At 44.8% G+C, this 24,855-nt stretch overlaps 1 protein-coding gene across 1 annotated transcript in view; it reads right to left on the reverse strand.

Annotated features, from left to right (window-relative positions):
- Window positions 1-323: 323 nt before the first annotated feature.
- Window positions 324-24,855, reverse strand: part of CLCN6 (chloride voltage-gated channel 6) — a 43,239-nt gene continuing 18,707 nt past the window's right edge. The window contains exons 8-23 of the mRNA XM_044282082.1: window positions 22,034-22,101; window positions 21,788-21,846; window positions 20,960-21,092; window positions 20,681-20,794; window positions 18,129-18,295; window positions 17,922-18,048; window positions 12,402-12,531; window positions 12,157-12,310; window positions 11,919-12,078; window positions 10,625-10,731; window positions 9,675-9,861; window positions 8,749-8,906; window positions 6,600-6,756; window positions 6,392-6,499; window positions 5,584-5,709; window positions 324-3,659 (exon numbers count right to left, since the gene is read on the reverse strand). Coding sequence (XP_044138017.1) covers window positions 3,579-3,659; window positions 5,584-5,709; window positions 6,392-6,499; window positions 6,600-6,756; window positions 8,749-8,906; window positions 9,675-9,861; window positions 10,625-10,731; window positions 11,919-12,078; window positions 12,157-12,310; window positions 12,402-12,531; window positions 17,922-18,048; window positions 18,129-18,295; window positions 20,681-20,794; window positions 20,960-21,092; window positions 21,788-21,846; window positions 22,034-22,101 — 2,036 coding nt within the window. The 3' untranslated portion in view covers window positions 324-3,578. The remainder of the gene's footprint in view (window positions 3,660-5,583; window positions 5,710-6,391; window positions 6,500-6,599; window positions 6,757-8,748; window positions 8,907-9,674; window positions 9,862-10,624; window positions 10,732-11,918; window positions 12,079-12,156; window positions 12,311-12,401; window positions 12,532-17,921; window positions 18,049-18,128; window positions 18,296-20,680; window positions 20,795-20,959; window positions 21,093-21,787; window positions 21,847-22,033; window positions 22,102-24,855) is intronic.

The following is a 24,855-nucleotide window of genomic DNA, read 5'->3' on the forward strand; positions in this document are numbered from 1 at the left end:
ACTATATGGGAGCAGTGCTGCAGTAACCCCGCACAGCCACTATATGGGAGCAGTGCTGCAGTAACCCCGCACAGCCACTATATGGGAGCAGTGCTGCAGTAACCCCGCACAGCCACTATATGGGAGCAGTGCTGCAGTAGCCCGGCACAGCCACTATATGGGAGCAGTGCTGCAGTAACCCCGGCACAGCCTCTATATGGGAGCTGAGCTGCAGTAGCCCGCCACAGCCACTATATGGGAGCAGTGCTGCAGTAACCCCGGCACAGCCACTATATGGGAGCAGAGCTGCAGTAACCCCGGCACAGCCACTATATGGGAGCAGTGCTGCAGTAACCCGGCACAGCCGCTATATGGGAGCTGTGCTGCAGTAACCCCGTCACAGCCACTATATGGGAGCAGTGCTGCAGTAGCCCGGCACAGCCACTATATGGGAGCTGAGCCGCAGTAACCCCGCACAGCCACTATATGGGAGCAGTGCTGCAGTAGCCCGGCACAGCCACTATATGGGAGCAGTGCTGCAGTAACCCCGGCACAGCCTCTATATGGGAGCTGAGCAGCAGTAACCCGGCACAGCCACTATATGGGAGCTGAGCTGCAGTAACCTGGCACAGCCACTATATGGGAGCTGAGCCGCAGTAACCCGGCACAGCCACTATATGGGAGCTGAGCTGCAGTAACTCGGCACAGCCACTATATGGGAGCAGTGCTGCAGTAACCCCGGCACAGCCTCTATATGGGAGCAGAGCTGCAGTAACCCGGCACAGCCACTATATGGGAGCAGTGCTGCAGTAGCCCGGCACAGCTACTATATGGGAGCTGAGCAGCAGTAACCCAGCACAGCCACTATATGGGAGCTGAGCCGCAGTAACCCCGCACGGCCACTATATGGGAGCTGAGCTAGAGTAACCCGGCACAGCCACTATATGGGAGCTGAGCAGCAGTAACCCGGCACAGCCACTATATGGGAGCTGAGCAGCAGTAACCCGGCACAGCCACTATATGGGAGCTGAGCCGCAGTAACCCCGCACGGCCACTATATGGGAGCTGAGCTAGAGTAACCCGGCACAGCCACTATATGGGAGCTGAGCAGCAGTAACCCGGCACAGCCACTATATGGGAGCTGAGCCTCAGTAACCCGGCACAGCCACTATATGGGAGCTGAGCTGCAGTAACCCAGCACAGCCACCATATGGGAGAAGAGCTGCAGTAGCCCGGCACAGCCACTATATGGGAGAAGAGCTGCAGTAACCCGGCACAGCCTCTATATGGGAGCTGAGCTGCAGTAACCTGGCACAGCCACTATATGGGAGCTGAGCCGCAGTAACCCGGCACAGCCACTATATGGGAGCTGAGCTGCAGTAACCCGGCACAGCCACTATATGGGAGAAGAGCTGCAGTAACCCGGCACAGCCTCTATATGGGAGCAGTGCTGCAGTAACCTGGCACAGCCACTATATGGGAGCTGAGCCGCAGTAACCCGGCACAGCCACTATATGGGAGCTGAGCTGCAGTAACCCGGCACAGCCACTATATGGGAGCAGTGCTGCAGTAACCCCGACACAGCCTCTATATGGGAGCAGAGCTGCAGTAACCCGGCACAGCCACTATATGGGAGCAGTGCTGCAGTAACCCGGGACAGCCTCTATATGGGAGCTGAGCAGCAGTAACCCGCATGGTTACTACACTTTGAGGCGCTGTACTTCCTGAAGATAGGTCATCAGTATGTGGAGCCTCGAAAAGTTATTAACAAAGTAATAAAGGGAATGTCTGACAGATTAACAGTGGTACAAGACATAAAAGGAATGTCTGACAACTTTCCTAACCCATGGACCATCCACTGGAAATAGCAAGCAGAGGTGTTGAATAGACCTTGACATAGGAATACGCCATCTAGTGGGGACTGGAAACTGGACAGAGGGCGGAGATATGCAAAATATTCCTGGCCAACTAGAGATGCAAATAAAACCTGGGGCCTGTATACGGCTGGTTTCACACACAGTGTTTTTCAGGGAGTTTTGATTTTATTTTTTTCTGGCCAGATGTTATTTTGAAGTCGAGTGCAGTATGAAACGCACTACATACAACGGGAAGGATTTACTAATCCTGTCTAATGTTTTGACAGCATGACCAAGACACGGCAGTGCAAATTTATTATATTTGGTGCACATTTAGACTCTTTTGTCTACCGCTATACTTTCTATTGGTTGGTTTACTTTGCGCCAATATTTTGCCCCCAAATTTTGGCACATCTTGCAGCATCCCAAGCCAAAACCACAGCCCTTTCCCTTTGAACCACGCATCCTTTTGTTATGCGAGACGCAAAAAAATATCTAATGTGTGTCTGAATTTTGATTAGTAAATCACTATTAGTAAAAGCCACTATTTGTTTTGTGGCTTTTGTGGGGGGAGTCAGTGACATTACTTTCCAAAAGGCCGTATACTCTAGATTTTTTTTTCCCATAGGCCTCTCTATAGGACCTCCCCCCCCCCCCTTAAAACGCATGTATGAAATGACACTGAATAAAAAACATCACCAGAAATGCCTGTTACAATTGAAACGGGCGCCTTTTTCATGCAAATTAGAACAACAGAAACAAACACCATATGAAAGGGCGCTATCGCTGTACTTCAGTCCTCATCGATACGAGCTCCGCTACATGGAGCCAGGGTTTCCATATCCTGCAATACAGAAACAGATGTGTATATGTTGGAATGAATGGCAGTACACTTGGCGGCAGTATCTGTGCCACATACCAGCATTTCTGGAGGAATACATGACCACGTGACCTAGAGTCTCCGCCCACTATACTTAAAGGGGAAATCCAGTCAAAGAAATATTTTGTTACGTCAACGGTATACGATGTCAAAGACACGTATGAGGGTCAGATAGGTGAAGTCTGATCTCTATAGAGAGCAAACAACGGTCTCTTCTATGACATACCAGAGCATCATGCAGACCGGACTTCACCTTTAAATCAGAATTATATGCGTTATTCATTTGCCCATACATGTGGTCAGACAGCAACACTTTCACTGTCCATACGGGAAGTTACTGGCCAAATTATGTGATACAAAGTAAAATAATAGCCAAGAGATACAAGCCAGGAAAATATAATCCCTATGACAGGTGAACATTGGCCGAAGAGACTGGCGTGACTACAGATACATGGACCTCATAACCAATCATCTGCGCGTGGGGACTGGATGGTTCTCAGCCATTTCTCTAGATCAACAAACCTCCATATGGCACCAACCGTAACAGGAGCAGCATTAAGACGTACGTAGGTTGGAGGGTCCTTTTAAAAATGGAAAAAAAGTTTGTTCTCATGCAAACTGTAACCTCCTCCCAGAATATAAAGCAGTACTTAACAGAAAGATGATCTCAGCTTATATAAAGAGGTAAGAAGGTGCAGAAAGAGAGAGCTGGAGCGGGCCGGCGCTGGAGGGGTTACAAGAAACCATCTTCATTATGGCAGAACCCACGCTAGGAGTCTTTGGAAAGCTCAACCACCCGCATCAGGGCAACTGTAAAGGTTCCAATTCCTGGATGAGTTCCTAGTTCAGGGAGAGCGGCAGTATCAGGAGGTCATGCTGTGCTGCCTCAGCCGAGCTTGTAGAGATTCATGGGTTAAATTATGCCGCGTTATTATTCCAACTATCTGCGAGAGGGAAGCACAAGAGATATCTGTTATAGACAGTGAACCTAACTTACAAGTTTATGAAGAGGTTTGCTGCCACCTTGTGTTTAGCATCTGGCACTGCAGGTACACTTTAGCAATTATAAAAAGAATAAGCATTCACACTTTCTTTTTTGCATCTTAGTTCCTGCTTGTTTTAAACGGAGGCATACAGGGTGTAAAAAGTACATACACCCCAGTCCACATCAATATGTAGTGCCCACACGTATCACTGTCAATACAGGTTAATCAGGGCAAATCCATCTATGGGTACTGTCGTCTGAACATATAATTCAATCACAGTCTCACAGAAACACAACCAAAACCCAATACACAAAAAGACTACCTGAGCCCATGGGGTTACCATCAACATAGTCATGTGGTTATGTAACATACAATATACACCCCATAATGGTAAAACTAGGACAGACGCACAGAGCCAATCCTCCGGAGGTACGCACACTTCAAAACATGCATGCTAATTCTGAGATTTCTGCCGTGGGTTCATATGCGGCCCCACTCAATAGGACTAATATTCGTGTGGCTCCCGTCACGGTTTCCGTGTGGACTCCACTGCAAAATGGGGATTTTTTTCTCATGAGACAGATTACAAATCCACTTTAGAAAAAACTAGTGTGATTTTGAATTGACAACCATAGGAAGTGGATTTTAAGCAGATTTCATTCCACTTTAACCTAATTAACGAATGAATAAGTAAATAAACAAATACGTTAATAGTAATAGTTAAAGGGCATCTGTCAGCAGATTTGTACCTATGACACTGGTTGACCTGTTACATGTGCGCTTGGCAGCTGAAGGCATCTGTGTTGGTCCCATGTTCATATGTGCCCACATTGCTGAGAAAAAATGTTTTAATATATGCAAATGAGCCTCTAGGAGCAACGGGGGCGTTACCATTACACCTAGAGGCTCCGCTCTCTCTGCAATTATCACGCCCCCGGTGTCCCTAGAGGCTCATTTGCATATATTAAAACTACTTTTCTCAGCAATGCGGGCACATAGGAACATGGGGCCAACACAGATGCCTTCAGCTGCCAAACAAACATGCAACAGATCAGCCAGTGTCATGAACGAAGTAATCCTAAACCAGCCTTATGGGTAAGCCACTCCACACACAATAATTTGGTGTTTAGTATTGAAATTGGGTTAAAGTAATTAATGTCAAAATACATAATAACTAAATAAATAAACCATTTCTGCTTGCAGTCAGTGAATGGAAACAATCATTAGTTACAGAGGATGGAAACGTCTTGCTTAGGCTTCATTCACACGTCCGTGGAACGCGGTCCGTAAGATACCGGACTGGCATCCTGCTTAGTGCAGAAGCGCACGGCGTCATTGGTTGCTACGACGCCGTGCGCTTTGTGCCGCAGCCGCAGTAGAGTAATAAACTGGTATGATCTATACGAGTGTATTACTGTACTGCAGCACAAAGTGCCTGGCGTCGTAGCAACCAATAACGCCGTGCGCTTCTGCACTAAGCAGGATGCCAGTCCGGTATCTGACGGACGTGTGAATGAACCCTAAGACAGGTGTATGGCTCACTAGGAGAGCTCACCTCAGTAAAAGCATGCTTTGGCCGGGTCTACCCACGCTGGCAGCTGCATGTGGCCCAATCTCAGCACTCCGGCAGCAGCCAATAGCTGCACAATTTTGCAGGTGGGCGTAATTTTGGCCAAACGCGGCAGCTGGAGCGTGTAAATCTGGCCAACAGAAGAAATGACGTTATCCAAGAAGATCATTCCCACCTTTTTATGCGTGATGTCTAAAATCTCTAGAGTGAGAATGTCCATTCAACCGATGTAGCAGAGCTGGGTTTGTGATCAATTTCACTTTTTCATGGCAAATTAAACTGCTAAAAGTTTTCACACTACACATCACTTACCTCTCCCACTGCATTCACCACTGGCAGATGCCGAAGCCCCATGGTTCTGAACAGGTTAAATACCTGTGAGACATGGGTGTTTGGTGACACTGTGAACGGGGATGGGTTCATGTATGGAGTGACGTCCTGCAATGGAAGAGAAAGTGCCGGAGATGTCAGAACAGGATGGATAAAGGGCACTGGAGCTTGGGTTTGGTCACCCTTGGTTTACATTAGCCAGAGACTCCTAAAAAGGGATTGTAGCCCACCTCCAGAGGCATGCATTTTAGCTAGAGAATGCATGTGGCACAGTGCCACCATGTGGCAAAATGGTATACTACTGTTTAACAAGGTAGACCCAGGAATAACTATTGAAAGTAAGCGATATGTGAATGTCACGTTAAAACGTTATTCTCATCTCAGACATGGATGACATATCACTAGGACAGTGGTGGCAAACCTATGGCACAGGTGGGCACCCACGCCCTGGAAAAAGGCTATGGAGTACCAATATGCCTCACCCTTTTCCTGCCATTCATCAGCGCAGGACGCACTATGAACAGCGCAGGCAGCACATGGAATGTAGGCAGGCTGTTATAGCTAAATGATGAAGTACACGGAAGATGTACTACATTGGACTGTAGTGTTCAGGTTAAATTGCCGCGTTGGCAATGATATAAATAAGTGGGTTTTAGGTTGCAGTTTGGACACTCGGTCTCTAAACGGTTCGCCACACCGCACTAGGTATACCATCATTGTCAGACAGGTATGGGTCTGAGACCCACTCCTATGTCCTAGCCACTGCAGCTGGAAGCGCCGCTGTACTTACCACAATCATTCGTGGATTGAGGAGCGTCAGGTTGACATCATGGATGTCAGGGAAACGGGGATAATCCTCCGACATCTCGGCATGGGAAAGGCGCGACTGGCTGGCACTCTAGAATAAGAAACACAACATGAAGGATTCAGTAAAGGCCCAAGAAAATGTGGACAGTCACAGATGTATGAACATAAAGCAGTGGTATTAGGGAACTTACAGACTGCGTCTCAAAGTAACAGACGCCCCTCACTAATAATGTGACCAACTGGGAGCGCAGGATGATTCCGTGGAACGTCAGAGGCCGGAAGCGTTCCTCCATGGTCCACTCCTCACTAGGTGACTGGTCAGGGTACAGGTTAGGATAAGGGGTGTACCTGGAAACACAATAACACCATAGGTTACAGCTGGTATTTGTCCTCACAATCCATGTCAGGGCATGGGATTGCGGAGTAAAATAGAGGGCTCTGTGCATGCGCAAGATTTCGGAAAGCAAAGCCGAATTGTGGGCTGTCACTCAAAGGCAAGAGGAGGTGTGGTTACCTTGACTTAAAGCAAGGAGGCCGCTGCCCCCTTGACTTCAAGCTGACATGCAAATTAGCGCGGACGGAGGATAAAAGATCGTTTTCTGACCGTACGCAGCATTGGACTGCAGGATGAAAAGTATGATTAGTATCACACTGCGGGCTACCCTGAGGTACTGCTGGCGGGTTTACATGCATTTAGGAGGTGACAGGTTCCCTTTAAAGGATAACTGTCATATTTTCATCAAAAAAATCAATTTTAGCATATGTTACTGCTGCAGCAGCATTATGCATAAAGCAATCTTTAGTTTCTTCACTTACCACAGTTTTTCTTGAGTTTTCCCCTTAGTTACGGCTGTTTTGAATCCTACATTATGAGGATCTTCTCAAAATGGCCCCTCTGCTAGTTCTCTGAGGCCAAAACTGCATTCCCTCAGGTCACATACAAACTTGCTGTAGCCAGCAGCTTCCTGCCAGCCAATCGGATTGGATTACTGAGAGACACGCCTCCTCACTCTGAAGCCTAAGGCTCCATTCACACGTCCGCAATTGTGGTCCGCATCCGTTCCGCAATTGTGCGAAACGGGTGCAGACCCATTCATTTTCTATGGGGACGGAATGGATGCGGACAGCACACAGTGTGCTGTTCGCATCCGCATTTCCAGAGTGCGCCGCCGATCTTCCGGTCCGGAAAAAAATAGAGCATGTCCTATTCTTGTCCGCAATTGCGGACAAGAATAGGCATTTCTATGGGGGTGCCGGCCGGGTGTATTGCGGATCCGCAATAGACTACGGACGTGTGAATGGACCCTAATGCAGGCATGCAGTGTGAAGGACCGCCCCTCTGTCTTCCTAGCCGGAGACAGATGAGCCATAGCAATGGTCTTTTAAGGGAGCAGTGGAAAGGCATTAATGAAAGCTGTTATTATAAGGTAATTACAGATCTTTTGGCAATCATTGACAGACTAACTCAGCTATACATGCCTAGCTCTAATAAACTAGCAAATAAAATAAAAATATGACCGTTATCCTTTAAGTCCACTCCCGTAACCCCACCGAGAACGCATCCTTCAACTGCCACCAGCCATATCTTCTTCGGAAGCTATGACAGTTAGGCTCCATTCACACGTCCGCAATTCTGTTCCGCATTTTGCAGAACGGAATTGCGGACCCTTTCATTTATATGGGACCACACTATGTGCTGTCCGGATCCGGAAATGCGGATCTGCACTTCCGGGTCCGCAATTCCGTTCCCGGAAAAAATAGAACATGTCCTATTCTTGTCCGCAATTAGGCATTTGCTGGCGATGTGCATAGTGCTGGCGATGTGCGGTCCGCAAAATGTGAAACGCACGTTGCCGGTGTCCGTCTTTTGCGGATCCGCAAAACACATACGGATGTGTAAATGGACCCTTACAGGTAGAAGCTGTGGTAGAAAGGACACACACCCTAAGCTGTGATAGGGAGCGCTACAGCAGAAAGGATACACCCCCTGAGCTATGATAAGAAGAGAGCTGTGGTAGAAAGTAAAAGGACAAGTCCACTGAGCTGCCAGTCTGAAGAGGGTCTAGAAGAGCAATTTGAGCAATGAATTGGGATATCTACTGTCATGTACTATACGATGTCTTTTTTTTTTTTTTTTTTTACATAGGATAGACCCTTTATGACATACATATTGCGGCCTGTGTATACAAAATGCACAGGTATCTGATAGGCTTTATCATAGATAGTCTCAGCAATCCCAAATAACCAAGGACACCCCTCCTTTGTTGGCACAGTTATCAGCATTGAAGGGAATAAAGGGTCAGAGCTGCGCTGTAGTGAGGTCAGATGACGTTTCCTTACTTCCGCTCTAGCATTTGCTGAAGCATGTCTTCTTTCTCAACCGGTTCTTCTGCAGCCAGCTGCTCATCACACATGTTCCGCAATTCGCTGGATGGGTAAGACTTCATAGACTGACTCCTCTTCCGCTGCTCGCCTGCCCGGGTCAGGATACTGGACTTCTATACAAAGGAAGAAAATGGTCTGGATTACTAAAAGGTGTTCTACATTTTCAGATCACTTCAATCTCATATACATGAAGCTTAAAGAGTCACTGAGCTTTCAACAAACTTTGCATTAGCCAATAGTACAGCGTTTGTACATGTGGAACAGCACTATTTATTGCCACTATATGACTTGTATCTGGCATTTTGTAGCAGTTTTGTGCATGGTAAAGGTCTTCTCCCAGACATGGTAGGTAGAGAGTAGACGCCATCCACTGCACACAGAAAGTAGAGGATAATCTCCTTCCTAACTGTCTCAAGGTCACTCAGAAGCAGCCCCATGATAATGGAGGACATGACAGAGAAGTGCTTACCTGTATTTTTATGAATTAAGCACTTGATGAGCTATAACCTTCCTATGTAGTTGTGCAGTCCTGCTTGTCTGTCTTCTCTGTCTCACTCATGCACCTGATCACTCATCCCCCCTCCCTAAAATTCCACTCACATGTGCAATATGATCCTCCTGCAGAGATGATCCCGTCCTGGACGGGGAAAAAGGCATTTTTCAAAGTGAAAAGCAATTAGCAGGGGGGGGGGAGGGGAGGGGTAGTAACCAGCTGATAACAGGAGAACTAGACAATTTTCACAGATTAAACATCTTACAAAGTTACCTGTGGTCACCTGTACTATTGATTTATACAAAGTTGTGTGAAAAGTTAGTGACCATTATACCAGTAAGTTTTATTTGCAGGTATTTGCACATTTATATTCCCTCCATATGAAGACCTTAAACTTGATGTTGTTGCTGATCAGCTGGTTTCCTTTCATAAATTCTTTTTCATTCCCTCGGTTCTCAGTCACCACGGGAAAGGCGTGATGGGCGGTGGTGCGCAGAATGCTGACCAAGGACTGGATACGAGTATGGGGGTACACATAAGTCAGATTGGGCTCCATGATATCGCAGGCTCTCAACCTGTGGTCATAGAAGCTTTTATTACTGAGGGAGCATCCAATGACGGCGCCCCCACCCAAATCAAACACATTCTCCTACCATGGACCCCACACCTACATAGTGGTATACAGATATATATACATATATTTACATAGTATATGATACATTCCTCTAAAGCTTTAGGCTACATGCAAATGATCGTATGCGTTTTGCGGTCCGCAAAGTGCGTATCCGCCCAAAAAAAACAACTTATGACATCCGTACACCAACCGTTTTTTTTTTTTTTTTTTTTGGCGGATCTATTGTAACAATGCCTAAAACGGACAAAAATAGGATATGTTTTTTTTGCGGGGCTACGGAACAGACATACTGATGCAGACAGCATATGGTGTGCTGTCTGCATTTTTTGCGGACCCACTGAAATGAATGGGTCCACATCCTATCCGCAAAAAAAACGTAACGGACACGGAAACAAACAACGTTCGTGTGCATGTAGCCTTATTCACACGTCAGTGTTTTGGTCAGTAATTTCCATCAGTGATTGTGAGCCAAAACCAGGATTGGAGCCTCCACAGACATAAGGTATAAGGGAAAGATCAGCACCTGTTCTGTGTTTAGAGCCGCACCTGGTTCTGGCTCAAAATCACTGATGGAAATCACTGACCGAACACTGACGTGTGAATGAGGCATAAGGCTGGATATATACATGCATCACACTTCTAAAACATCACTACAACCCCTGAAATCTTCTTGCCTCTACTGGTTAATATAATGAACCCCATACTTGTCCATCTCCTCCTCTGTCTCCCACTCCAGCAGAGGAACACCTCTCAGCGCCACATGGATATCGTAGATGCCTTTGTTGAAGAAATCACCCGTCCACTTGGCGACCTAAGTGAAAATAAAATGGAAATTCTTAGTGACTTAGGCCAAGTATGTTCTTAAAATGACTATCCGGTGGACGAACGCTATTTATCTCCTGATCAGACAGGTTAAAATCCACAAGTCTCATCCTCCTTTCGAGATATTGGGAGACTTTAGATCGTCATCTAAGGTCTTCATTACATAAAATGAGGTGTTATCTATTGTCCATGTAGGTGTTTCTACATGTCTTTTGGATGGTCTTTTTAAATAGTTCAGGGAGACACTTCTACTCCATAAACACAGGCCATGGTTTGGGAAATGAATGACAGTGACACTAGTGTGTTCAAGGTTCCATGCCATGTCATGATATTGATGAGCTATCCTCAGATTGGGGGGGTCTGACTTCTTCTCCCCATCTAGTGAATGGGATGAACAGCTATAATACCAAACCGTCGATACAAGCCAGAAGGCGTGCAGTCCATGATACGAGCACTATGGCCTCTTCAAACAGCTGTTTGGTGGGGTGAGGACAGGTCATCGTTATCATGACACTGTACAACCCCTTTAAGAATTGCAGGTAGTAAACACATCCAAATGCCATCAAAGGCATGGGACTGGCGTAAGACTTTATTGCAGAGGGAGGCTAAATGGGGTATCTGTGCCAATGCTATGGGATCCTTTGCGTCTTAATGACAAAAATTACTTTAGCGCCTTTTTGTAAGAATATGTCCGACTGGTTGCTAGGGGCAACTGCTTCGTTGTCTCCTTTAGACTAGTCTTCATAAATCGCCCTAATATTTTGCTGTGCCACCAGGTATATTGGAAGGTTTAATCACAAGTGACCTCAACTTGGTGGACCTAAGAAAAACCTATGGTAGATAGAGTCTAATTAGAATAGGAGAAGCTGACACATGGATGTGAGTTTTTTTGGGAGGTCCCAACACTGGAGATATGAGGCAAAGTAGTGTTCATGGAGGGCAGGAAGCGTTCTTGACTTCCTGTCACTCATCCCAATAGAGAACACCAGAGTTTTAAATGAGGCATTGGATACTACTGGAGCACAGGATATGTCATGATTCAAGATCATTAGTACTACCCAATTTAAAACTGCAAAGTATATAGGAAATATACCAAACTGTTTGGCAGATTGCCATGGCAGCAACTTCTTACATACATGTCAATTAACAGGCAGAATATGTGGCTTTACTCCTCACCATAAGTGTGATCATTATAGGTAATCCATAGGAGATCTCATTGGTTGATTCAATGAGGATGACGGTGAGGCTGATGGTCATGCGGACCACACCGCCCAGGAAAGCCGCAGCTCCAATCAGGGCAAATGTTCCAGAGTAGATATGAGTCAGTCCCAAGTAACTAGGACAGAGATAGAGAAAGTTACCATCTGAAGCTCCAGCCATAGCACAGGCCAGGACCTGCTGGCGCATAATCTACCTTTTCAGGAGGTTAGCAACCAAGCGACCAAATGAAGCCCCGCAGAGCAAGGAGGGGACAAACAGACCACTGGGAACAGACATCCCATACGTCCAGCAGGACAGGAGGAAGTACACACAGCAGAAGAAAGACAGAGTAACTGGACTGAAAGTGCCTGTAACACAAGAGAGGGACAGAACCCTTCACACAACAATTATAGACGACCAAATGCAACATGGTGGAACATTAGTGTCCTACAGACTAACCATCCTGGTGGAAGAGCTGAAAGATGGCCGACTCCTGGGGATTGAAGAACAGCGTGGCCATGTCATTGTAGGTGTTGTTAGGACAGAAGAACGTTTTGATGCTGGAATTGATTTCATCAGAAGAGGAGACCTAAAAAACCATACAAACAGGATATTAATTTAGAGCAGATGAGAACCTGCACTGCTTCCAATGGTAGCCAGTGATATACTTGCTTCATTTCTGACCACCAATGAGATGGCATAGGATTGGCAGCCACAGGTTACAATTCTGTATGGTCAGGTGACCAAAAGGATTTCTTAGTTTTTCCTTGGCATTGTGTCATTTTTTTAAACGAAAGCTCAACTTTCTCAAGTTAAAACAAAGATTACGGTAAATGTTGAGTAACATGTTACATGACATGCTCTTCTCCGTTCACAACCAAAGATAAATACCGCTATTGCAGGTACACGAAGAGTGAGCTGTAATATGGGAACGCTAAGGCTACTTTCACACTTGGGGCAGTGATCCGACAAGCAGTTACGGAACTGCCTGCCGGATCCGGCAATCTGCATGCAAACGGACAGCATTTGTAGACGGATCCGTCTTACAAATGCATTGCAAGAAGGGATCAGTCACATTTTTACCGGTCTGCACATGCGCAGACCCGAAGGACTGATCCGGAATTGCTGTATTTTTAATGCCGGATTCGGCACTAATACATTTCAATGTAAATTAATGCTGGATCCGGCATTCCGGCAACTGATCCGGAATTTTGGATGGAGATAATACCGCAGCCTGCTGCGGTATTTCCTCCATCCAAAACACAGTTCAGTGACTGAACTGAAGACATCCTGAAAGGATTTCTCTCCGTTTAGAATGCATGGGGATATAACTGATCAGTTCTTTTCCGATATTGAGCCCCTAGGACGAAACTCCGTGCCGGAAAAGAAAAAACCCTAGTGTGAAAGTACCCTAAGTCACAGAGTTAGAGCTGGGCTCTTCGGTCATATATCTGATGGGGGAAGGAAAAGGGCAACCAAAATCGACCAAAATAATTCTGAAAATAGCTCTGCTTAGGCAAGGTGCTGGCGCATTATAAAGAGACTAGGTGAGTAGAGAGACTACTTAGCCCGGCTCCATGGGAAAAAAAATATGCAAAGAGGTATCTCAGTAGCGCCACCTTGTGGAAGTGTCAAATTCCAACTTTTTAACAAGCTTTGGAATATGACAAGGGAAAATTCCTTTCTCTGGGAGATACGGTACCTCTTTGCACTCATTTTCTCCCATTGAGCATTGCTAAAAAGTCTCCATACCATGGAGAACTTCCAGCAAGTCCCTATACACAGCTGGTCTCCACATTCAAGGCATCCCACTGAGCCAGTCAGAACCCTACTCCATAATGATGAGGGGCAAGCACTACAAACAGCTGTCTAAGGATAGATATTTGGCTTGGCTATTTTCCCTTTGTCATGTTCCAAAGCTTGTTAGAAAGTTGGACTTTGACTCATAGAAGGTGGTGCTGGTGAGATGGTTCTTTTTCCCTGGGAGATAACTCTTTGCATATCATAATAGCGCTAGATAGGAATGGAGACCCAACAGGAAATTAATCTGTAAAACAGCAATGCAAAGTACTTCAAACGTTACCTCAGTTTTAAATTTTTATTTTATTTTAAAGAGAAAAATGACTGGGTTTTCCAGGAATTCTACATTCTTAGGATAGGCCATTTGTGTGCCCACTACTGGCATTACACCCCTTCACTAGTACCACAGCAATGTCTGAAGATGTAGCGGAGGCTGTTCAAGTGAACCAATGCAGAACTACAGTACCAGGCATAGCGGCATGGACAAGAGTGCTTCTGTGTTAGTGCAGCAAATTTAAAACTTCAAATGGAAATTTGCTGGATTGTTTAAGGGGTTATCCAGCCCTGTAAAATATATACTTCTCACAAAAAGTTTGGGATATTTGGCTTGTGGGTGAAGTTTCAGTATGAGCCTGAAATGCACTCTAACCTTTACAGGTGAATTTAATGTGACCTTCTCTAAACTTTTGAATGCACATGTCCAACTGTTCAGTGTTTCAGTACTATTTGCACAACTTGCTGTTCTCCGAATCGCCCAATAAATTTCCATAGTTCAATTAGAACTGGCATTTAAACAGTGCTCCTCATCAGGCGTGCTCCATAAACAGCTGATCAACAGCACCTCGCCATTGTGAGGCTTCAAGCAGGATGTTCTCAGACAGAAGTGGCCACTGAACTTAAAGTGTCACAGTGTCGTCAGTAGGTTACAGGAGAGATACAGAGAGACTGGAAGAGTCCCAGAAAGGCATAGAAGTGGACGTCCTTCGGCGCCATCGTAAAGATCAGACCATTCAAAACCATTTATATTAGCGTGATCTGCGTGCTAGACGACCTGCAAGAGTACCTGACCACAGACTTCATCATCTTGCAAGGGTCAGGGATCATCTACGTTGGATGAGGGACCAGTGGGCCTCAGTGCTGTTTACTGATAAAAGTTGATTCACGCTGAGCAGAAATGATGGCCGCCAACAATGTTAGAGGCGTCAAGGAGAGCGCTATACATCAGCCACTATTTGCCTTTGGTGATGGTGGTGTTACAATGGGGCCAGGTGTGTCTAGTCAATGCAGAACTTCTCTACACTTTGTGAATGGTACAGTGACAAGCCCAAACTACTTGAATAACATCATTAATCCAGCCAGTGTGCCTCTGCATGAACAACACAGGCCTAATTTCATCCTCATGACGACAATGTGCCAGCTCATCGAGGTCACATCATTATGGAACGGCTGCTGGAGACTGGGGAACCTCATGTGGAGTGGCCTGCACTTTCTCCAGACCTGAATTCTATTGAAAACCTAGGAGATCAGCTGAGTCTCCCTGTAGAGGCTCGTAACTCTGTACCCCAGAACCTCAATGACCTGACGGCCGCCCTTCAAAAAGAGTGGGATTCCATGTCTCAGCAGACAATAAGTCGACTTGTGAACAGCATAAGACGTCGTTGTCAAGCTGTAATTGATGCTCAAGGCCACATGACAAGTTTTTGCAACTGACATTTTTTGTGAGGGCATACCTACCACTGGTGTTGGCTTTTGTTTCAATAAATTGAGATGAGGAAATCACCATTGCTGCTTCTACTCACAGGCCCTACTTTTATTATATAATATCACTGTAGCGTTAATTTTTTACGTTTTCCATAAATTTCACCGAAAGCCAAATATCCCTAACTTTTTGTGAGTAGTGTATCTGAATCAATCCTTTATACATGTATTAAAAACCTATTAATACATTTCACATTGGTCAAATTCACAGGAAGATAATTCAGGTCAGGTGACTACATATTACCTATATCTGTGATGTTTCATACTTTGATCACGTTGTCCCTCTCAGCACACAAACAGATGATGTGATAAAGTATCATTTGTTATCCACTTCCCCTGAACGTAACATCACAGGGGGTATTATGCCGCTATCCTGGCAGTCACTGTATGTACAATCTATGTGAGCGCACTTCTCAGCCAGCCAGAGGGTCCACCACCAGAAGATCGTGGTTGCTAATGGTAGCAGATAATGTGTGCTGGAGGGTCCATGCAGCTGGTGAGAGGTGCACAACCAAATAACTGGACACACTTGTGCTTTCCTCCTCCCAGGTACATCCTGGGGACTGTCCTACTATAATTTCGCAGGAGGTACAAGCCATCACCACCACTTGTATACAGAAGGGGTGAGTTCACAAGCAGGTGGAAAGCTAGCAATACGCAGACTGGAAAAGATAAGCAGCTCAGAGCCCCATGAGGTGGATGACAATGATCAGGACAAGATGAGTGAGGAAGCCCCCGTCCTCGAGACTGACAACTACATAGTTATGTGAAGATCTGCAGAAGGAGGGTGGGACTTAATAGCCCTTTCCTACAAGCAGAGCAGAACCATCCAGTTTTTAGTAGCACCCAGGGGCGTAGCGTGGGGGGGGCATTGCCCCGGGCGCCAAATTGTAGGGGGCGCCAGGCAGAAGGAAGTAAAATGAGGGTGATAGAAGCCTATGGCACCCATCCCCTCCGTTCCGCCTGACCTGAAGCTTTAAGACGCAGTAGAGCGGTACAGGATTCCAGGAGATCGCGATTATACCACCGTGACCTCCTGCGCCGGGTCTCACGAGATGATGTGATGACGCGGCGCAGGAGGGCAGGGTGATGTGTTCCTCAACACCTGAGCCAGGACGCACAGGCAAAGACTACAAGAGGTGATGAAGAGAGGTGAGTATTTTTTTATTTTTTTTATGTAAGTACTGGGAGCCATACTATGGAGGTGGGCAAAAGAGATACAAAGGAGGCCGGTATATTTAGAAAGAATGGGCACCGTTTTATATTATACAGGGGTTCATTATATATTATAGTTATACAGTGGGGCCATAATATATAATAATTATACAGGTGGGCCATTATATATTAGACTTATACAGAGGGCCCATTATTAATAGCCTCTCTGTATAATTATAATATATAATGGCCCCTTGTATAATTTTTATATTTAATGGCCCCTTTGCATAATTATTATTTATTATAACCCCTCTGTATAACTATAATATATAATGGCCCCCTGTATATTATATATAGTGACCCCTCTGTAATATTAGGCTATATAATGGCCCCCCTCTGTATTATTATTAATTTTATATATATATATATATATATATATAATGCCCCTCTGTATAATTATTATATATAATGAACCCTCTGTAATATTAGGATATATAATGGAGCCTCTGTATAATTACTATATATAATGACCCACCCTGTATTATTATAATATATAATGGCCCCCTCTGTATTATTAGGATATAAAATGGCCCAATATATATCCTAATATTACAGAGGGGCCATTATATATAATAATAATAACTAATAATAATAAAACTCTGCAGAGATTAGATGCGGCCGAATGAAGACGCTGAGGAAAGTCTACATCACAGGAGATGTCACTGGATGGATGAGGTATGTGGTGCTGTATTCTCCTGTATATTTTGTAGTGATGTATGTAATATCCAAACACATATTTGTTTCACGGTAGGGTTGGGGGATGGATTGAGAATTTGGCCCACCCTGCAGCATCCTGGCCCCAGACTTCAGGTCACACTGTGTGTGTGTGTTCTAAATTCTGGGGCCTCACACCCATCTACTACATCATCTGTACTTAGAGAGTTACCACCATGTTATCTGTGGTGTTACATAGGACTGCTACATTATCTGTAAAAGGGGCGTGTCCACAGGTTGGGAGGGGGCGCAATACATGGCTCGCCCGGGTGCTGGCAACCCACGCTACGCCACTGGTAGCACCAAATGGTTACGTATTTATTTTTAGAGTTGTCTTTTCTTTGAAGGATACCTGGGGCTGTGTGAAGATAACTTAAAGACATCTGGAGCTACATGCAGCAATGGAGAAAGATAGGAGGAGGACAGGAAAGACTGACAATGCAGGACCAGGAATAATGGTGTTTTCCATGCTGTCCAATGAATATAAAGTACCTGCATGGCGATGGTGCTATTATTCCAGTCATTAGGGGGGGTGAGTGACCGACACTCTCCCAGGACCATGGATGAGACAAAGACAATGACGGTAGTGACTAAAGAGACTAAGAGAGTCTCACAAACTCTGGAAGAGAAGAGAAGTTTAATGGTATTGTATACAGAGACATTGTACAGAGACATTGTGGCACGGGGCGGCAGAGTTACCTGATAAGCTTTGGCTTGGGGTGCACGTTCTTCATCCGGTATTTTGCTAGTCTCTTATTCAAGCAGTTAAATGTGGCTCCAAGCAACCCCCCAACCACCCCCATGATAATGAAGAAGGCCAAGTCCAACACCGTCCACAGGTGACACTTCTTGTCCGAGTCAGAGCACTAAGAGCAAAAAGGATAGCAGAGCCTAATGAACGTGCTCCATATGGAAATGGCCTGTTAACCGCAAATATCCCTAAAGGGGAGCTCTATTAGGGAACTCCCTGAAGGGCAGGGGGGTTTAAGCTTAAACATAACTATGCAAATTTCAGTCCCACAATATTTTCATGATCACTGCTTGCTGTTAGTGAATTATGTATTTCTGTTTACAGCCTGTATTGACTTAATGCTTCTCACAGCTGAGAATCTGCTACATGTGAATCCAATCTGTCCATGTCCATCTCTGCAAAGAGATATTATCTCTAGTACAGTGGTGGCGAACCTATGGCACGGGTGCCAGAAGTGGCATTAAGAGCCCTCCCTGTGGGCACCTGCACCCTGGAAAAAGTCTATGGTGTATTAATATGCCTTAGACTTTCCCTGCCATTCATCAGCGCAGGCAGCACATTGGATGTAGGCAGGCTATTATAGCTAAATGATAAAGTACATGGAAGATATTCTATATTGGACTGTAGTGTTCAGGGTAAATTGCGGTGTTGACACTTTGCGATAAATAAGTAGGTTTTGGGTTGCAGTTTGGGCACTCGGTCTCTAAAAGGTTCACCATCACTGCTCAAGTAAGTAGTTCAATCAATTTGTAAATTCATGACAACTGCTAATCTAGTACTGAATACACTCCCAGCATTCCCAGCTCATTCGGTGTCTAGAACTTGCTCTGGCGATTTACATTGTGGGAAGTGTACTGCTAGTAGCTGATGAAGGCAAAAACTAACTACCTCCAGGTATTACCAGAGCCCAAACAAGCTGGCTGACTATTCCCAATGACAATCAGAATTGTGAATGCAGATCAGGAGGATCGCTCAAGAATAAGAAATGTATGTATGCAGTGAATCCATCAGCAGAATAGTGAGTGCAGCTCTGGAGTATAATACAGGATGTGACTCAGGATCAGTACAGGATACGTAATGTAATGTATGTACACAGTGACTGCACCAGCAGAATAGTGAGTACAGCTCTGGAGTATGATACAGGATGTAATTCAGGCTCAGTAGAGGATAATTAATGTAATATATATACACAGTGACTCCACCAGCAGAATAGTGAGTGCAGCTCTGGAGTATGATACGGGATGTAACTCAGGATCAGTACAGGATAATGTAATGTATATACACAGTGACTGCACCAGCAGAATAGTGAGTGCAGCTCTGGAGTATAATACAAGATGTAACTCAGGATCAGTACAGGATAAGTAATGTAATGTATGTACACAGTGACTGCACCAGCAGAATAGTGAGTGCAGCTCTGGAGTATAATACAAGATGTAACTCAGGATCAGTACAGGATAAGTAATGTAATGTATGTACACAGTAAAGTCACTTAATAGCCAGAGGCTATGATAATTCAGTTTGTGGCCCGATTATATAAAACATAACCTTCTCTTAAAGGGGTTATCGGAGACTATAAAAAACTTCTCCATATGCCAGGCCCCTCACAATAAATATACTTACCTGGCTCCCCACGCCGCTCCTTGTCCCCGTACGCAGATGAAAACATCCTGTGTCGGGGGAGGAGCAGTCAATGGCAGGCAGGGACGGGGACGCACCTGTGATGCTAGGGAGGCTCATCCCCGTCTGCCATTGGCTACTCAACCCCTGCCCCTTGACAACGGATGTTTTCATCCACGCACAGGGAGAAGCAGCAGTGGGCCCCGGCAATGTGAGGGGCCCGGCATATGGGGGACATATTTATACTTATGGATAAGCCCTTTAAAATGTAGAAAAGAAAAGAGAAAATGAAAAATGGTAAAATTGGAGCCCTAAATTGTATTAAAAAGAGCAACTGTATACAGTGTTTTTGGTTCTTGATATTTATCAGTTTTGACAGATATTGAAGCTGGTCTTAGCAGCCTATTGGCAGTGTAAGTGTTAATTTTTACACTCTCTCTGCCTCTACAGTTGATAGATTGAAGCTCCAATACCCGAGGATGCAGCAGCGGCGAAACATGCCGGGGAAGCTCCGTTCTTTTTTATATTATTATAATTTTTCTACATTTTAAGAGAAGAAATAATAAAGGTTACGTTTTATATAATCAGGCCACAAACAGAATCATCATAGCCACTGGCTATTAGGTGACTTTATTATGGACATATTCTGGGCCGCCTGGGGGCTATTATTATTATTATTATTTGATGTACATAGTGACTCCACCAGCAGAATGCTGGCCACAGATACATAGAGAAGCCCTAAAACACATTGTTACTATGAAGGGATACAATTATGTCAGATTGTTAAACTATATGTGTGTGCAAAACGTGGTCTTATAGGAACGGACACAAAGTCCATTTTAAATAACTATAGATAATGTCACTACAGTAAGCACATACACACCTTGAATTCCCCAAAATTGAGCAGACCAGGCACTTGGAAGGACCCCCAGCTTGAAAACAGAATCCCAGATCGGAAAAAATTCAATGTAAATGTGGCAGACATGGAGCAGAAGAGCTGACAAGAAAGGAGAATTAGGAAATCAGATCTACATGGAGCTCTCAACGTAGCACACATGGCTCTAGTCTTGCAGGGTCAGTCAGTACTGACCAGGAGATTTAGATCTATAACAGATCCGCAGACGCCTCAAGCCCATATTACCAGACGACGACATCTACTCACCACTTTCCATGTAAGTCCCTGATTCCAAAAGCTGGATCCTTCTTCCAAGCTGAAGAGTGTCCCCCCGATAGGAGCACCAAAAGCAGCAGCCACCCCTGCAGCAGCTCCAGCGGACACAAAGTCCCTCTTGTCCCTAAAAGAGAGAGAACAAAAAAAGACAGCAAATATCAAGTGTTAATGGCATCTCCCAGAGAAAAGTGCATGCTGTAGGCCCTGGTGGATTCACATTCCTTGGAGAGATTTTTTTATTTTATTTTCAAAAAAATTAAATTAGTTTTCGGGTGCCAGAAGATGTGAACAACAGCAGATACCACATGTGCCTGTTTTCCTTTAAAGGGGAACATCAATTAAATGTTAAAGGTTGAAGGGATCCATCAAGATAAGCTTATTGTGAGATACGCCATCTCTTAGGGCTGTTTCACACGAGCGGATGCCGTGCGTGACATCCGCTGCGTGAATGACAGCCAAGACCCGCTGCAGACTGCAGAGGCACGGAGCAGTAATATGACTGATAATGCTCCATGCCTCTCTGTGACCTCTTTACTACGAAATCACGGTGACAACTTTATATCACTGTGATTTCGTAGTAAAGAGATCATAGAGAGGCTCGGAGCATTATCAATCATGTTAATGCTCCGTGCCTCTGCAGTCTGCATCGGGTCTTGGCTGTCATTCACGGAGCGGATGTCACGCACGGCATCCGCTTGTGTGAAACAGCCCTTAAAGTGGAGTTCCAAAAGTTCCAACCTCCAAGGGACACAAATCCAAGTAACACATTCGCGAACGAGATCCAACATAAAGATGAAATCTTCCCCCGTAGTAACTCACCTGTCACTGCGGAAATAAGGGAAGTCAAAGCGGATCTTCTGGAAGGAAATACTTTGGAACTAAAAGGATAACAAAACAGGCTTCAGATCCTTCAGATATGATCGAGAGCAATTCTGTCCTCATTACAAGATCATCGGTGACGCCATTATTACATCGTGTGGCAAGAAAGGGTTTTCCTGACATCCGGATAAAATTAGGGAATGTGGATTCATCAAAGACATACCAGCAATGTTCCGAGGTCCTCACCTGAGGCAGCCCTGCTCCCACAACCGCCCCACTGTGAATCATTGGTCCTTCCTTTCCCACAAAAAGTCCTGGAAAAAAAAAAAAGAGTGGAGAAACATCATGGTCTCTTTGTGAAGGAACATTTGACAACACCAGGGCAGAATAGAGGGCAATGTGTACAGACAGGTACGGGTTTAACCTCTTGGATACCAGAAGTTGTTTTTTTTTTTGTTTTAATTTTTCTTCCCTGTCTTCCTGGAGCCATAACTTTTTTATTTTTCTGTTCACATAGACGTATGAGGGCTTGCTTTTGTGTGGGACAAGTTGTACTTTCTAATGCCTTCATTTAATATGGCATACAATGTAGTGGGAAGCAGGAAAAAAATTCCAAATGGGGTTGAATAAAAAAATAAAAAATAAAAATTATGCCAGTTTTAAGGGTTTTGTCCCTACAGTATTCCCTATGCCGCAAAACCGACCCGTGTCATTCTCTGGGTCAGTACAATTACAACAATACCAAACAGCGCAGTTTTTTTGGGTGTTTTAATACAAAAAATAAATAAAAACTTTAAACAAAAAGATTTGCTTTTTTACAACGCCATATTCTGACCCCCATAACTTTTTTATAGTATGTCTACTGAGCCGTATTGGGGCTCATTTTTTGTGCGACAATCTGTAGTTTTGATACCGTTTTGGAGAGTGTGTGTCTTTTTGATCACTTTTTTGGGGTAAGTGAAGCAATGAAAAAATGGCGAATTGGCCATTTAGATTTTCTTCTGGTTATGCCATTCGCCGTATGGGATAAATATTTTTATATTTTAATAGTACGGGCATTTTTGGACAATGTAATGCCCATGATACTTATATTTTTTATTGTTTAAGTGTTTGAGTGATTACAATTTTAATATTTTTTCCCTCCATTTTTTATTCCCTCTAGAAGGCTACAATACTTCCAGGTTTTTCGCCATTTAGATGCCATGGTCGCGCTTGACAGCGACATCGTAAAGGGTTACATGTCAGCGATTGGCATTATTGCCAACATAAGCCACGGGCCTCTGCTGTTTAAACAGCAGAGACCTGTTGCCTACGGCGCCATGTTTAAAGACCCTTCCAGCACCGTACATGTACAGCCCCACTGACATGAATGGATCCGCACCCGTTCTGCAAAATTGAGGAACGGATGCGGACCCATTCATACGGTCTTGTGAATGAGCCCTTAAAGTTATCCCCTATTCACAAGATAGGGTATAACTATTAGATTGGTGGGGTTTCTACCACTGAGACCCTTAACTATCCTGAGAACAGGGGCTTCGAACCCTGTGTGATCTGTAGTCATTGATGATACCATTTTGAGATGTGTATGACTTTTTTGATCACTTTTTATTGGGAGGTGAGGCAAAAAATAGAGAAATGGGATATTTAATTTTTTTTCTCTATTATGGCATTCACTGCACGGGATAAATACATTTATATGTTAGGGCTTGTTCACATAACCATTATGGATTCCGTCATTGTTTTCCGTTCTAACTTTGTTAGAATGGAAAATAACGGAATCCATAAGACAGAAGTCAGAAACAGAAGCCTTTAAGAGGCATTCCGTTTTGATCCGTCATAATAGAAGTCTATGGGAATCATAACGATTCCGTCTGGTTCCCGTTATGCAAGACGGAAAACAAAGTCCTGTCGACTTTGTGCAGATGAGAGAAGCCTTCAGAACGTCAACCATCACTGCAGCACTCCACCAATCTGGGCTTTATGAAACACTGGCCTCCTTAGTAATAGACACAAGAAAGTTTGCAAAAAAGCACCTAAAGGACTCGCAGACTGAGAAACAACATCCTCTGGTCTGATGAAACTAAGATTGAACTTTTTGGCCTCAATTCTAAGCGTCATGTCTGGAGGAAACCAGGCACTGCTCATCACCTGCTCAATACCATCCCTACAGTGAAGCATGGTGGTGGCAGCATCATGTTGTGGGGGTGTTTTACAGTGAGTGGGACAGGGAGACAGAGTTGAGGGACAGATGAATGGAGCAAAGTACAGAGATATTCTTAAACCTGATCCAAAGTGCTCTGGACCTAAGGCCTCTTTCACACAGGGGTTGCGGGAAAAGGTGCGGGTGCGTTGCGGGGAAAACGCGCGATTTTTCCGCGCGAGTGCAAAACATTGTAATGCGTTTTGCACTCGCGTGAGAATGTTTGGTACCCAAACCCGAACTTCTTCACAGAAGTTCCGGCTTGGGTTCGGTGTTCTGTAGATTGTATTATTTTCCCTTATAACATGGTTATAAGGGAAAATAATAGCATTCTGAATACAGAATGCTAAGTAAAATAGGGCTGGAGGGGTTAAAAAAAAAAAAAAAAATGATAATTTAACTCACCTTAATCCACTTGATCGCGCAGCCGGCATCTCCTTCTGTCTTCTTCTTAGCTGTGTGCAGTAACAGGGCCTGTGGTGACGTCACTCCGGTCATCACATGATCTTTTACCATGGTGATGGATCATGTGATGGACCATGTGATGACCGGAGTGACGTCACCACAGGCCCTGTTACTGCACACAGCTAAGATGAAGACAGAAGGAGATGCCGGCTGCGCGATCAAGTGGATTAAGGTGAGTTAAAAAAAATTGTCTTTTTTTTTAACCCCTCCAGCGCTATTTTACTATGCATTCTGTATTCAGAATGCTATTATTTCCCCTTATAACCATGTTATAAGGGAAAGTAATAATGATCGGGTCTCCATCCTGATCGTCTCCTAACAACCGTGCGTGAAAATCGCACCGCATCCGCACTTACTTGCGGATGCTTGCGATTTTCACGCAACCCCATTCATTTCTATGAGG

Source organism: Bufo gargarizans, chromosome 2 (assembly GCF_014858855.1).
Source record: "Bufo gargarizans isolate SCDJY-AF-19 chromosome 2, ASM1485885v1, whole genome shotgun sequence".
Lineage (NCBI taxonomy): Eukaryota > Metazoa > Chordata > Amphibia > Anura > Bufonidae > Bufo > Bufo gargarizans.